We start from the raw sequence: 14,678 nt of genomic DNA, 5'->3' as shown, positions 1-14,678 counted from the left end.
CACTCATTTTGAGTTCATGTTAATGAACCTGTAAAGCTGTTCATGTGCAGGAGTGGAAAAGCTCTCACAGCTCGGTTGACCACATTGACTTGGTCTGCACAGACTACAGCAGAAGCTCATCTGCCTTTATTTGTGCTTCTTAAAATGTATCAGAATCACAGAATCGTTGCACACTCTGAGTTGCAAGGGACCCACAAGGGTCATGGAGTCCAACTCTTGGCCCATACAGGGATCAACCCCATGACCGTGGCATTATTAGCACCATGCTGTAACCAATGGCGCTCAAATCCACCTCAGTAAGGGCTGTTTTTCCAACAGGAGCCACTTTTTGTGTCCTTACAACACCTATTACAGAAGGAGCTTTGGTCCTTAGATAGATTTCGGACTGCTGCTGTCATGCTATCAGTACAAAAAGAAGAGAGACAGTGTTTTGTGACATGGTGTCTTCTCAGGGAAACCTCTTACTGAAGCATGAATAAGAAGCCTCCAACAAAACCTTTTTTTGTGTACGTGTCACATTAGCATGCACACAATAAAGACCAGTTACGGGACCATAAAGTCCTTGGCCAAGACTATTGACAGTGCCTTCACAACAGTGCATAGACGTGCCTATAGATGAAAACCTGAATTAAACTTCCTCTAGTAGATATAGTTCCTCTCCTGAAAAGCTTGAAACAAATTAGAGGGTACTGATAAGAATGGCTATTAACTTGTAAGAGATTCTGAGGAACAGTGTTTGGTCTGAGGTACACTGATATTTGAAAAGAACCCCCCTTAAATCAGGTTTTCATGATCTCCAGCAGTCTCTGCCTGCTGTGTTTCATCCAGTTTAATTCAGTTTGATCCATGCTGCTCAAAACCTTGTAATATTTTTTGTATGAACCATTCTTTTTCTCTTTGGTGTTTTGTTTTTTTGGTTTGTTTGTTTGTTTGTTTGTTTGTTTGTGGTTTGTTTTTTTGTTTTTTTTTAATCTTTTCTCAATAAATGGTTCATCAGGTAGAAGTTAATATCTGTCTTACCTCTGAGTTTGCATCCTCATGAATTATTTTTAAATCCGGCAACTTTGGGGAGCAACAACTTTTCAGAGGTCACAGCAAGCAGGATTCTTGTGAAGTTCCCCATATCATTTCTTTAAGACAGTTCTGAAAAATGTATGAAGGATCAATTTTTTTAAATAAGGCTAAAAACAGCATAAAATTGTATCAGTACTAAACTAAGTAATTATTCACTTCTAAATTAGGTTACAGTTGCTATTATTTGTATTATTACTGTTTTAAAACAACATTTTTACCTATAACTTTTTTATATTATGAAGATCCTAATCTGTAGCATCATTTCAGGTACTGTTAATGATGTACAATGTTCACATCTCTTGTAAACTTGCGTGGGAAAAGAGTTCCTAGGTATGTTATACTAAATCTTAATTCAGAAGGATCATGACATTGAAAAGGCAGACAAAGCCTGAAAAGGCATATCTCATAAATCCATCTGATGGAAAATGCAGAGTCCTGCCTTTTGTCTACAGAAATTCCCACACTTTATCACATTGCTTTTTATTTTTATTTTTGCACTTATTTTGCAGGCCCTAATATTTTCTATTGTAGGCAATGAAATTTAGCATCTCTTCTTTCAGAGCACTGTCTAAACATTAACTAAGCCAAATACCCCAGATGAAAATTGTCTGTGCTGTTTGGCTTCCACACATTTTACCTCCCAGTCTGCGCATGTTCATGTGGATCCTGCGCACATCCCTCTCCCTGACAACTTGGCAACGATTCTTTGGAAGCTACTTAAGAAGTGAATAGATCTTGTGTAAATAATGAGAAAGAGGGGAATAAACAGGTCTTGACTAGATGGGCCAGCTAACAGTGCCTTCTTCTCCAAGGAGGGGACACACGGTGGTCCAGAGCGCTGCCAGCACCTCTGGGCTCCCAAGGCTGATTTTTAATCCTGTTTCAGTGGGTTACAGGGCATGTCACAGGATCTGAACTTCAGTTTTCTCACATAGAAAAAGACCTTTTTAAACTGAGATTATGATAGTCCTTGAGTCTCCATGAACTATGAACAAACTTCTCCCAGATGGTGGTGAACTGAAGGCCTGCCACACGCGACCTTTTTTCAGACATGGAACGCCAGCACGAAACCCAGAGCAGTGCTGAACTTTTGACAGCTTGTAGCAAGCACCGAGGCCGATGAGATCTTTAGAAAACCTTCCTCTGTGTTCCCAGCAGGTTTTTTGAGTATCAGAGGAGAAGATGAGATTTGTTTGCCATTGAACCCCTAGATTTATGCAGGACCATCTGGGTAACACAGCTGGTGTGTCTTTCAGGGCCTTGCGTGGCCGGCGTGGTGGGGCTGACCATGCCGCGGTACTGCCTCTTTGGAGACACGGTGAACACGGCGTCAAGAATGGAGTCCACGGGCCTGCGTGAGTATTTGGGACAGTCAAAGAAAGGGGAAAGTCAAATGACAGAATTCAAGGCAGCTGGAAGCAGAGAGCACCAGCCTTGGCCTTGTAGGTCAGCCTTTAGGACCCTGCCTTCCAGCTGCAGTCCTCTGACTCCAATCTCATCAGCCAAATCAACATGAATCTTGCCCTCCTTTCCTCCAATATGGTTTGGATCTTGCTTTCAGTCAGTGCTAAGAACCCTTAATTCAGAGCCGTTCTTGCACAGTAAAACAATGGATTTACCTTTCATGACCAGCACAAAGCAAGGGTTGAAGCACAGTGTGGGCACTTCTTCCATCATACCCATAGAAAGTCCCATTGAGACTGGAGACAGCAGGAGCACTGCAGGGACAGGAACATTGTTACACATTAATGGAAATGCATATAGATAAATGGGAAAATTACAGGTTAGTCTCTCAGGAAAGGTAGCCCATAGCTGTGTGATCTTCCTCTACATATTCAAACTGGTGCTTTTCTTTCTTATTATTGTGGAAAAAAAATAATCAGCTCATACCCCCATCCTTCAATGGGGAAGACAATGTGATTGACAAAATTGTAATAAAATCTCTACAACAACAACAACAAAAAAATTTGGGGGGGAAATGTTTTAGAACTATTTCCTGGCTTGGTCACACAAGCAGGATAATAACAAATTTCACTGAGTTCCAGCAGTGGCTGTAAAACAATCCGGGGAAGATGGGAATTCAGTAAAGTCCTTCACCTTTGCCCTTTTTTTTCATAAACTAAATGGCAGCTCTGGGTGGAATAAATTACTAAAAATCCAGACATATCTACACGCATAGCCATTTTCTTTATGTTCCCTTGCAAACTTCACCTCTCTGCTCTTCATCCCAGCTTTCAAATTATGTTGGGTGTCTGGAGCAGGACAGTTGGCTATTTTTCATTTCTTTCCCATTCCCTGGTTATACTGTGGCAATAGATAAGACAGCAATCTAGCTGACAATGTTACTGGAAACCATCTTTGTGAAGAGATGGACTTCTACACTGAGTGTGTTTGGTATCCTTCTCCAGGAAGCCCCCAGAGCAGATCTCCTCTCCCCATCTGCTCTTTACAGCCCTGCCTGGAAGACTCCATCAGTCAGCATTAAACTCAGCATAGAGGAGCACTGCGCAGCTACAGCAGCCACACACCTGAATTGGAGTACTCCCGCCTCAGAGCACTTTTCCTTGTCGGGATGAGGCAGTGGGGAATTCGCAGCATGTGTGCAATACAATGATCCAGCCGCTCTGCTTTCTCTTCCCAGCTTACAGAATTCATGTCAGCCAAAGTACAGTGGATACGCTTCGGAGTCTGAATGAAGGCTATGAAATCATACCCAGGGGAAAAACAGAACTGAGGGTAAGAAGGCCAGGGCTGTGTGAATCACTTCACAGGGGAGTCATCTTGCTTAAAGAATTTTCATATGAAGATATTTTTTGGCCTTCATACACCATTCTTCAGCTGAATCCTTCCAAAACTGTCCCTTTCATTTGTTTCAATACATTAGGTGGTTATTGAAGGACTGTGGGATCAAGCAATCAGCTGTATGTGCTGGATATAAGTATTTATATAGTAGTCTATTTAGCCCACACTTGACAGAAGATGCTATTTTTCAGTGTCCAAACAAGACAGTCCTAAGTAATTCAAACATCATTTCTACCCTGTCATAGTCAATAGACAGAAGTTGGAGCTTTGCTTGACTTAAGTACCTAGAATAGAAGGTCTGAATATGGCCTCAGGTCTCTCAACCATCTTGCATGACAAGTGGAATCATTCAAGTTCATATGTCTGCAAGTGGAGATCTGGGGTAAATATTCCAGGTTTAGTCAGTGGAATGAAGCCTTTACATAGTTAGTGGAGATAAATTGGCCCTTTAGGAAATTACTGACCTGAAGTACTTTCAGGGTCTGGTTTATGTGAAGATAAATGCCAGTTTTTCTCCCCTTCTTCAGTCAAGCATGATTGACTCTCATATAGGTGCCTACAGTTCATCAGATGCATCACACCTTAAATGCTAAATCATCAGTGGTGGGAGAGGAAGTTATTATTCTGATACTCAGTTCAGAATGAGTTGTAAAATCTCCCAATTAATAATTCTAGTGCTGCCAAAGAAGATGATTAGTGAACCTGTAGTTTCCCATTTCTGTTCAGCTGTGTGGTTTCAATGACCCAGATCAATGAGGGTAATTTGTAAATGACAGTTGGAACAAGGATAATGAATATCCTCTTTTGGGAAAATGAAACTCAAATTATCCCGGAGCTGTTCTGAAGGACAGCCCAAGACTTCCAGGCACGTTCTGCCTCTGGATATGTATGAAGCCAGAGAAACCTAGTGAGGAAGATTACATATCAAGCAGAGGCCAGTCAGGAAGTAGATTTTTATTTGGATTTTTGGTTTTATTTTAGGGTAAAGGAGTAGAAGAAACATATTGGCTGGTTGGGAAAAAAGGCTTCCAGAAGCCCTTACCTAAACCTCCTGAAATAAAGCCGGGGTAAGTGTGACTTCCTCACTGTCCAAGACATTCATTAAAAGGTCTCTTTTGGAGCTCACAGGTTGAATATCTGTCTGTCCATGTTATCTGTTTGCAAAGTCATGTTCTTTAGGTGACTTTTCCATTCAGACATAATACTGGGACTCAGAAGGGATGCCTTTCCTTTAGCACCTCTCCTTATTCACAGTTCCCAAGAAGTGACATGGAAACTTCCTGCTTCTCCCCTGTACTCCCTTGGAGACTTAAAAAAGTTCCTCCCTCAATGTCCTTCCCGTCCTGTGTGAATGTAGGAGACACAGAGTTGGGGGCACTTTCAGGCCTCTGGTATCATCAGTGTATGGGAGACACTCAAGATTTTTCTCCCCTTCCATCAAACTCCTGCTGAAAATATCAACCTCATTCAATGTATAAACACATTTCTTCCCTTTCATTCTAACAGAAGAATTAGAAAGTTTTGTGTTACAAATTTATGGCACGGTTATGTAATTGAAAATTTTATGATGTTGCCTCCATACAGATGGTGGTGAGCAAAGACTGAGCACTCGAAATTCATTAAGTTGTTTTCTAGCTTTGCAATGCCTGACTTTGCAAACAGAGTACTCCCTGTTCAGTTGTTACCTGCTGTAAGCCTGGAAAGGATGTTGTGGTCAGGACATAAAAACCAGGAGTCAGATTTGTTTGACAAGAGCAGCGTGGTCACCCACATTAAAAGCAGTCAGCCTTGACTCCCTTTATAGACAATAAAGAGAAATACTTGCTAAAGGGTCTGATCCCATTGGCCCTTGCAAGATGCCTGTTTTGTTGAGGTCCTACAGCAGCTACCTTAGAGATCAATGTCTGACAGCAAACAAGGTCTGTTTCAATGTAGCTCTGACTTCTCCTGATCAATATTGTTCTACGCGTGGCCTCGTTCCCTCTGAGTAAATAAAAAAATTCCCCATTTCCCCACGTACTCAGGATTAGAGGACATTGAGCATCCATGTGTAACCTCTGAAGAGTCCACCTCTAACACTGCAGAGACAGAGGTCATCTACTCTTGTCCCAAGGCTCAGATTTTCATTGTTCTTTTGCAGTATCTCTGTCCCCACAGGTCATGCAGCAGCTGAGTGGTTTTTACAGTAATCAGAGGAAAAAAAGCAAAGTTACACAAAACCGTATTTGTCCTAGTGTGGGGACAAAATGAAACTTATACCCCATAGAAATCAAATGTCAAGTTACAGAAAGAAGTAACTGGATGTTGAAGCAAAGCAAATATTTGGAGAACTACCTCACGCATAGGCTGTGCTGTTACCAGATTGGTATCAGACATTATGTCCTGTTTTCCAGCCTTATCTTGATGATTCATGTTTTGGCACAAAATCAAGAGGCTGAAAGTTGTTTCTCTCTAGCTGGCCAATATGATGGTTTCAAGCCACTGCCTCATATAATTCCATAGGGATTTCCTTATTTGTAGGCTTTTCAGCTGAGGAAGGAAATACTGAATAAATTCCTCTTCTACTCATTTTTTCATTCTGTCCTGAGGCAACTTATCTTCTCTTGGGTATTTCCTTACCATGAGGTCTATGAGCATTTGTTTTTATCTCATGCTTTATACTGTGACTTGCATAGCCTAAACATCTACAGGTGGGCAGCTGTGGTCACGCTGAGAGGTGCTTCCTACTAAGTGAAGGTTAGTACATCATGCTTGGTCTAATGTCCATGCTATGGAATTGCAAACCGGTGGGCCATGGATTTAAGGGTCAGCTCCTACGGATGGAAGTTTTTGAAGATCCTATTCAAAGGATATGTCCTTCTTTCATGGTCAGGTCAAACCTCAGTTTTGGCTGGTTTTCATGGGAGCTTTGGGTAAACTTTGCATGACACAGAACAGCGCAGGACAGCTCTGTATCCTCTCTAGACCTTCCCTTGCTTCAAGGCAGATTTTTACACATACACCTGGTAAGCAGACTATCTGTAGGATAGGCATTCGTTTGGGATTTCAGTCAGATAGGTTTAAAGGAAGGCTGTGAAGTCTCTTTGAGGGTACACCAGGTGACCATCTGGGGGGCTGAATTATCAGACAAGGGAAAAGCACAAAGTTGTGAGTATATAAACATGGGATACTTGGAGTTGGCATCCTGTGATGTTTTGGGACAGGCAGCATCTCTTCAACTCCTGTCGAGCACTCATCTTGTCCAAAAAAAAGCAGAAAAGATGTGAGGTTATACAAAACTATCAGACACAAGTCTGACCTGGACTAAATCTCGGATGCATTTTGGAAAACACTGAAAAAATATCCAACAATAAGAAAAGTCCACTGGCTAATGAAATTCAGGAGAAAAAAAAAAAAAACAAAAAACAACATAGAGCCAGGATGATTCTCATTTGTCATGTCAAGAGTGACATTCTTTGTCTTCTGAATTTTTAGCTTTTAGCATCCTGGTTCTGAAATTCTTTTCTCTGGTACTTTATACAGTGTTTGAAAACATCAGAAGTCCTCTATCCCAGCAGGTAGTTTTATTCAGAAACTTTCCCTTTAAATTATTAACAGAAACTTAACTGGAGGAAAAAAAAAGTTAATTTAATTCAGCAAAGATACATATTGTCGATCCTCTCAAAGGTTTTTAACCATTAACCCAATGCCTAGGTAAAGAGCATATGAGAGTTTTTGATTTTTGACATAACCCAGATCCCTGACCTCATATGAATTAATGCAGTAAGTCTTAAGTCCAGAAGGGTTGATAGGGCTTTTAGCCCACTACCACTCACTGTGATAAGTGCAACCTGATGTGCTACATCACTGAAAACTGAAGATGCAGCCAAGGATAGGTGAGAGTTTTGGGGCCCTCTCATCCTCACATGCATTAGGATCAGCCCTAGAGGAAGCACTGAGATCCCTGTTTGAAGATAAATGGGTGAGAAACAGTGAAGGATGCTCAAACAATCCATCTCCCAACCCCAAGGGAGAAACACCTTTTTATGAGCCAGGAAAAAGGCTCTCATTAGGACAAAATGGTTTTTTCTTCTACCCAGTACAAGGCTGTCGTTGCTTTGTCTATGTTGGAGAACCCTGGCAGGATGGATCTGTAGAGAGTCTCTAGTGTTGCTGCTGTGTCTTTCTGAAGAGAAAAGTGAAAGCATTTCCACTTGGGCTCATATTTGAGGTCTGTTAAATGCACTTCTAAATCAAAAATAAAAGAGCTTGTGGACCAAACAGCAGTGAAAAACTCTTGTTTTCCTCCCGTAGGAATTATACAACAGCATAAATATAATTCCTAAATAAATTTTATGTAACATTTAACAAGAGCTGTTCAGGGAAATCAAAGCAGCCTCTGTCTCATAGGCTTGATCATGCAATATCAGGACAGATGTGTTTTGCTTCACAGTCAATCCCTTCCTTTCGAATTATTTCTGACCACCTAACACAACAGCAAAATGAAGACAAAGATGCATTCTGATTATGGCTGCAGCATAATGACAGTGAGAAAGAAGACTTTTTCTCTGATGGAGGATGAGAAAGGGAATGAAAGTTGATGACTCATCTCCTTTTCAACAAGATTTTGACTTATGATGTGATTGCATCAGCTTTTTTTATTTAAATAAGCTGTTCCTGAGGAAGCTGAAGTTTCTGGGAGAATTGACTGTAATATTACAGAATTTGTGCTAATAGCAAGAAACCCTAAATGCAATGATCAGAAAGGAAGCAAAGTCAGAACTTCACAGTTTTTTCTACTGATGGTTTTACATACAAGGTAATGGGAAGAGGGGACCTTGGAAAAATAACAGCTGTCTCCAAAAAGAGGGGTTGTGCCTGAGGCTGGGATGGATAATGCAGAACCAGACATCTCCAGTTGCTCAGACATTTGTGAGTTCAGGAGATGTGCAAGTTCTGTTTACACTGGATCTTTCTTTTTGCTGCTGTGCAGTGGATGAAAGTCAAGTCTCTGCCAAGCAGTTATTTGATGCTTGTGTGAGCAGTGTCTGCAGGTGGACCTCAGACAATCTAATACCATGCTTGATCACCAAATGCCCTGGTCAGGCCTTCACCTTCTGTGGGTCACAACTTGCTGCACTATTGTGCAGACACAGGTAACAACTTCCCTCCACTCCCCTGTGGGTGAAGTTTTGCTGGGTAGACTCAAAAACCAAACCTCACGTGTGGCTGAATTTTGTTACTGCTTCCATACAGGGTCTGGGCACAAAGATTCCTTTTCTCCCTCCAACAGGAAGGATTTAATCTTATATTAAAAGTTATTTACCTTGATCTGATCTGGTCACCTTGTGTGTCTTTTAAGAGTCAGTGCAAAGAAGCAGATATTTCTTGGTGTTGATCTTCTTCTGCTTTGGGATAAACTCCTGCTGTGGTCCAGCAACACCAGCTTCCCTCCACTGGCTCAGAATAGAACTCAAGGTATTTGGCTGAGATGGAGACATCTATTCTGCAGATAAAAAAATACCAGGAAGCTAAATCTCACCTGAGTTGTAGATTCCCAGAAGAAGTTGTTCCTCATTGAACCCATCAGGATTATATCCTCCTGGCTTCCCTGTCATTGGGACCCAGCCCTAAAGGCACCATCACTCATGAGGAAGTTTATAAACAGGAATCAACGTTTCTAAAAAGAAGAAAGATGTTCCCAGACCGAGGGTTTAGATAAGGCATGGGAGGATGACTTGCCTAGGCATTTCCATTTGTAGAGCAGAACTGGCCAAAGACTGAAACTTGACCCTAATCTCCCTCGGGAAGGGCTGTTAAATTTGTGTTCAGCATTCAAAGACAACTGGCTTTCTCTAGGGACTATTAAATAGGATTTCCACCCGGAAATGTGCCCACAGCTTAGCAAGCTGAAAGAAATGTCTGAAAGCAACATTCCTGGAAGACCAAGAGGCACTGAAGCAGGAACTGAACTAACCAAATGCAAGGTCTCCACTGCTGTTTTGTTCTATTCCTCCCTTTGATGAATGTGGGGAAGGATCAGTGGAATAATGGAATCATTCTCCTGGGATTCATCTTATTTAATAGGCTCTGGAAACAGCCTTGATAAAGATATAGTTTGTACTCCTCAATCAACAAAGTCATTCATCTTGTGCTGGCAGAAGTGTCTAAGAGTACCAAGAGCTCTCTGGACACTTAAAATTTAATTAGCTGACCTCATCCTTCGCAGCAAATTGAGTGGTGCAACATAAGAATTAATAAAGCCAGAAGCAGGACCCATAGTTGTTTTCCTTTCACTCACCAGAAGACACTTATCTTTCCCTCAGTTTCCATTACAGTCTGTTCTTTATTTCAGATGAAACTGAACTGGTTTTTTTTTTTTTTTTTCTAATGGCCTACCTGTTCACTGCAGGTATAGAGCTCATGGGTTACTCCCGGAAGAAATTGCAGAGTTCAAAAGGAGGAAAGCTGAGAAACTCCTTGGCAAAAGGGCCTAGATCTGAGGTAGTAGGACAGTCCCCATGTAGCTCTGCTGTTTAGTGTCTGCTTGTGTGTTATTTGTCTGCACTTTACTGGTTTTATTGTCTTTTTTCCCTCCTTTCCTTCTATTTTTCTGCTTTTAATTTTTTTTTTTAATAATATGTGGTTTTATTCTAACATGTCTCATTCAAGAGGTGCTTGGAACCACTGCAAAGCTGTAGCCTTGTTGGGTGATTTCCTAGTGAATTTATAACCTAGTATCCTGTTAATTCCTGAGAGACATCGAGTACTGCTGTGTTTATCTGCAGTATTATCAATCCACTCTATGTTGATGCTCACGATGCCAGGAAGAGCCCAGTACATGGTAAACACAGAGATAAAACTGGAGTTCAAGCCTGGAAAAATCCAAATTGCCTACTGTTGTTTTTGTGTAATGTACATCTCCCGCCTAGTGTAATTCCATACCTCACGACAGAAACAGGATGCAGCTTTGATATTTATAATTATGGTACTGTTGGATACCAGAGATAATGGATTTATGGTTTGGGTGGAATTTGGAAGTCACATGGAATATGACAGCATGACCTGATCAAGTGGGTGTTACCAGAGCAAGGCTGGCACAGAAGCATCCACAGCCACACTTGTACAGGGGTGGTGTCCCCTGAAAATTATGTATGAGCAGGGATTTTTAATAATATCTCTAAAAACAGAGGTAATGCCTCTGCTCAACTCCTCTGGACTAATGTGTATTTCATTTCCACTTCCCTAAAAAAGGAGGGGTGGATGAAAGCTCAGAGTGCCTAGATTGGTCACAAACCCCTAATACATGCCATATCGGGCTGATAGATTGCTATGAAGACTAAAGCTACATCCAGTTTTCTCACAAGGTTAAAACCCAGCAGGTAACTCTCGGCTGTTCCTTTTCCCAAACGTGTCTTTTAAAGATTCAGGTGTGTCACCAGGCTGGTTTATCTCTCTTATCTGATATTTAAATTTTTGTCTGAAGTTCTCCCTACTGAGGACCTAAGGGCAGAAAATCCTCATTAAAAAAATAAAATAAACAGAATTATTTGAATATGGGACACAATCTGAAGAGACCCGCACAAGCAGTACCATATGTGAACACCCACTGCTAAATACAATAAATACAAGCTCTTAGGCACAGAAGACCACCCTGCTGATTTATACCTGAGAGTATCAGCTAATCCTCAAAGGCCAGAGACAAAGAGGATTTCAGATTTGTTTTAGCCCTGCTTGACAAAACCTGCACATATAATGATATATAAGTATTTAGTACATATATCACCCACAGACCTAGACTTCCTCACTGAAGCAGGCTGATCAGCAGTATATTATGGAGAAGATCCTCATTAATCAACTTGGCTTAATCCACTGGAAATAGCAGAAAAATCAATAAGACATTCGTACCTGGATCTTTTCAATGGTCCTAGTTCAGTCCCTCTTGTGTGCAGGAAGCTTTCAATGGAGGCAATTAAGTCCTCAATAGCCACTTATTCCCACATGTCTGATTGGTGGTTTAGTGATGTTTCCAGCTAATCTATCTTAGATGCTTCTGATGAAAGGGTCTATACTTCCACTAACCTTGTTTTACCTTGATGGCAATAAAGGGACACTAAACAAGGATCTCAGATGTAGTGATCCATAGTCTGCTCACCCAATTTATGGTCCTTTTAGTCTGGGATGCTAAACTGTTAACAGTCCCACAGGGTTCTTGCTGCAGTAAAATAGGGATTCCCATCTTGGAGTAATGATATATTTTGGAGCATTCATCTGGCCTGGAGTCTAGAGGAAGGTCAAGACTCTGCTTCTCCTGCTCAGGAGTCAATCCTTTAAACTTGAAAGAGTGGCTATGGACTCTGCTGTCCTTGGTGTATTCTTGATTTCAAAGAGAAGTGATGGTTCTGGCTAGATCTTGATAAAAACAGCAAAGCCTGAGGAACACCACAGTGCACCTCCAGTTACTTGAAGACAAAGCTCTTGGCTCCGTCATTAGTGACCCTTATCTTTTATCCTGTGGTAGGGTCTGTGACTTTAACATGGACCTTCTAACCTGCTCATGCAGGTGGGATTCAGCCCAGAGCACCATGGCTGTCACAGACACTTGTGTAAGGCTGGTAGGTGAAACAACAGCTGAAGACAATGTAGGATGCCAGCCATGGCATCAAATGCTGCTGGACAATGTCCTCAGGCAGATGAATCCCATCTGAAGCATCTTATAATACTTCTGAAAAGGAGAAAGGCATTTCTCTCTTTAACTTCTAAACACAAAAGGGAACTGTGTCACAGAGAGGTCAGTGGCTCCCTAGGATGCATGGATAGGTCTCAGTTTGTAGACCCCCCGCAAGTCAGTCAGAATTCATTGTGGAGTTCTCAGGGGTGAGATTTCACCCCAGTGTGATTGGTAGTGGCTGTATTTATAGAGGGACCCATTGTATCTGAATCTTAGTACAATCTGTACTGCTCTCTGCTGAATTTTGGACCTGTAAGCATACAGGTGGTGCATCCTGCATGGACAAAAGCACAAGCCTGGGATTACCCAAAAATACCGAGGTTCAATTTTTCAAGTTAATTTTTTTTGGTTGGTTGGTTGGTTGTTTTTTGTTTGTTTGTTTGTTTGCTTGTTTGGGGGGTTGTTTGTTTAGGGGGGTTGTTTTGTGTGTTTGTTTGTTCTATTTTGGTTTTTGTTTTTTTTTTTTTGGGGGTGTTTTTTGTTGGGTTGGGGGAGGTGTTTGTTTTTGTTTTTGTTGTTTGCTTGCTTGCTTGTTTGGGGTTTTTTTTTGTTCCTTGAGTATTTGACTCTCCTTGTATTCTGACCCCTCATCCTATGAACTCTGCTTAGTGACAGGAGATTCCTTGACATTCTTTTTTGTTCAGGAAATACAGTATATACCCAAATAATTGCAGCTTGCTGGCCAAACCATTGGCTAGCAAGGTGCAGCTGACAAGCAGGTAAGATCATAAAATCATGGAATAGCTTGGATTGGAAGGGACCTTTCAAGGTCATTTAGCCCACTCCTCCTTGCAATGACCATCCTCACCATAAAAAAATTCTTCCTTATATCTAGTCTGAATCTATCCTGTTTTAGCTTTAAAATATTACACTTTGTGTTATTTCTACAGGATACCTGCTCCACGTAGTCGGTTTATAACATACATTTCTATTCTAAAGTAATTGAATGTTCATTAAACACGATGATGGTGTGCATAGTTTAAACCATACATTTATGTATATATACAACTATTTATTAACTATTTCCTTCTAATCTTGGTATAATAGCAATGGTGTTATTAGTAGGGATTAGCATTTAGCTCTTTCTCTTTACAACAGTTGGAATGATATTTTCTTCTATTATACACAGTAAATCTTATTCTATCTGATGCTTTATTTATGACAGGGCAGTTGTAGATTTGAGACCTTCCTAAAGCCCTGCCATTTGCTGAGCTTCTGGCCCCTTACAAGCCCTCAATGTGTATTTTGTCTCTGAGAACCCCATTATGTTATAATGAATTTGCACCCACCAACAGATGGTGGCTCAGAACCTGAGCTTGAGGAACACATGAAATATTGCAGCAAAAGATCCACTTCAACTCCACCATTTAACATTTCTGCTTTGGCTGACTCAGAATGATGCTAAGTGAAAAGTCATGCCTTGGTGAGCAGAGTTGCTAACTCCCCTTTTCTTCTCTGTTTTGCAGCCACAACTGGCCAGATGTACTGACCAGGAAATTGAAATCTGTCCTGAGGGACACAAAGAGGACACTAAGAAAAGCAAACTTTAAAGAGCTGGGAAGCATGAAGGAGGCTGGGATAAATTTTGGAGAGAATGAAATCCGAGAAGAACATGGCAAAGAACTAGAAGGATCAGGAGGGATGCCTTGAAGCCAATTCCACAGAGCTCACACTTCTCCGTTTATTTCCCAGCCAGCCCAAAGCAGTATAATTAATGAAGCCTTTTAGCTCTTGAAGGGTGAACCTGACCAGACAGATGAATCCTCATCATCATCTCTTGTGAAACTGGGCACTATCTTAGAGCTGTATATGTGTGTGGTTTTGGGAGGGGTGCACTGGGGAGGAAAGTAAGGGTCTTAATGACGGCAGCTCCTGCTCTTCAAGAGCAATGTCACAAGGATGAACTCACAGAATATTTTAGCTAGGTCTGCATGGCAGCACTAACAAGTCTAGCTGCCCTTGGGCATGGATTCAAACAATAATGCCAAGTGCTAAAAGGTTCAACTGTTTTACGTTAAGTAGTTGTTTTCCCGTTGTTATTGTGGGAAGGTCTGGTTTCATGAAAATGAGCGCAATTGAGAAGAAAATGTTT

At 41.3% G+C, this 14,678-nt stretch overlaps 1 protein-coding gene across 1 annotated transcript in view; it reads left to right on the top strand.

Annotated features, from left to right (window-relative positions):
• Positions 1 to 14,236, top strand: part of LOC120748605 (retinal guanylyl cyclase 2-like) — a 40,127-nt gene extending 25,891 nt beyond the window's left edge. Inside the window, exons 16-19 of the mRNA XM_040055216.1 lie at positions 2,331 to 2,429; positions 3,716 to 3,810; positions 4,858 to 4,943; positions 14,053 to 14,236. Of these exons, the coding sequence (XP_039911150.1) occupies positions 2,331 to 2,429; positions 3,716 to 3,810; positions 4,858 to 4,943; positions 14,053 to 14,236 (464 nt within the window). The remainder of the gene's footprint in view (positions 1 to 2,330; positions 2,430 to 3,715; positions 3,811 to 4,857; positions 4,944 to 14,052) is intronic.
• The last annotated feature ends 442 nt before the right edge of the window (positions 14,237 to 14,678 follow it).

Source organism: Hirundo rustica, chromosome 2 (genome assembly GCF_015227805.2).
Source record: "Hirundo rustica isolate bHirRus1 chromosome 2, bHirRus1.pri.v3, whole genome shotgun sequence".
Classification (NCBI taxonomy): domain Eukaryota; kingdom Metazoa; phylum Chordata; class Aves; order Passeriformes; family Hirundinidae; genus Hirundo; species Hirundo rustica.
Note: the sequence above shows the minus strand (reverse complement) of the source record. Positions and strands in the feature narration are given on the sequence as shown.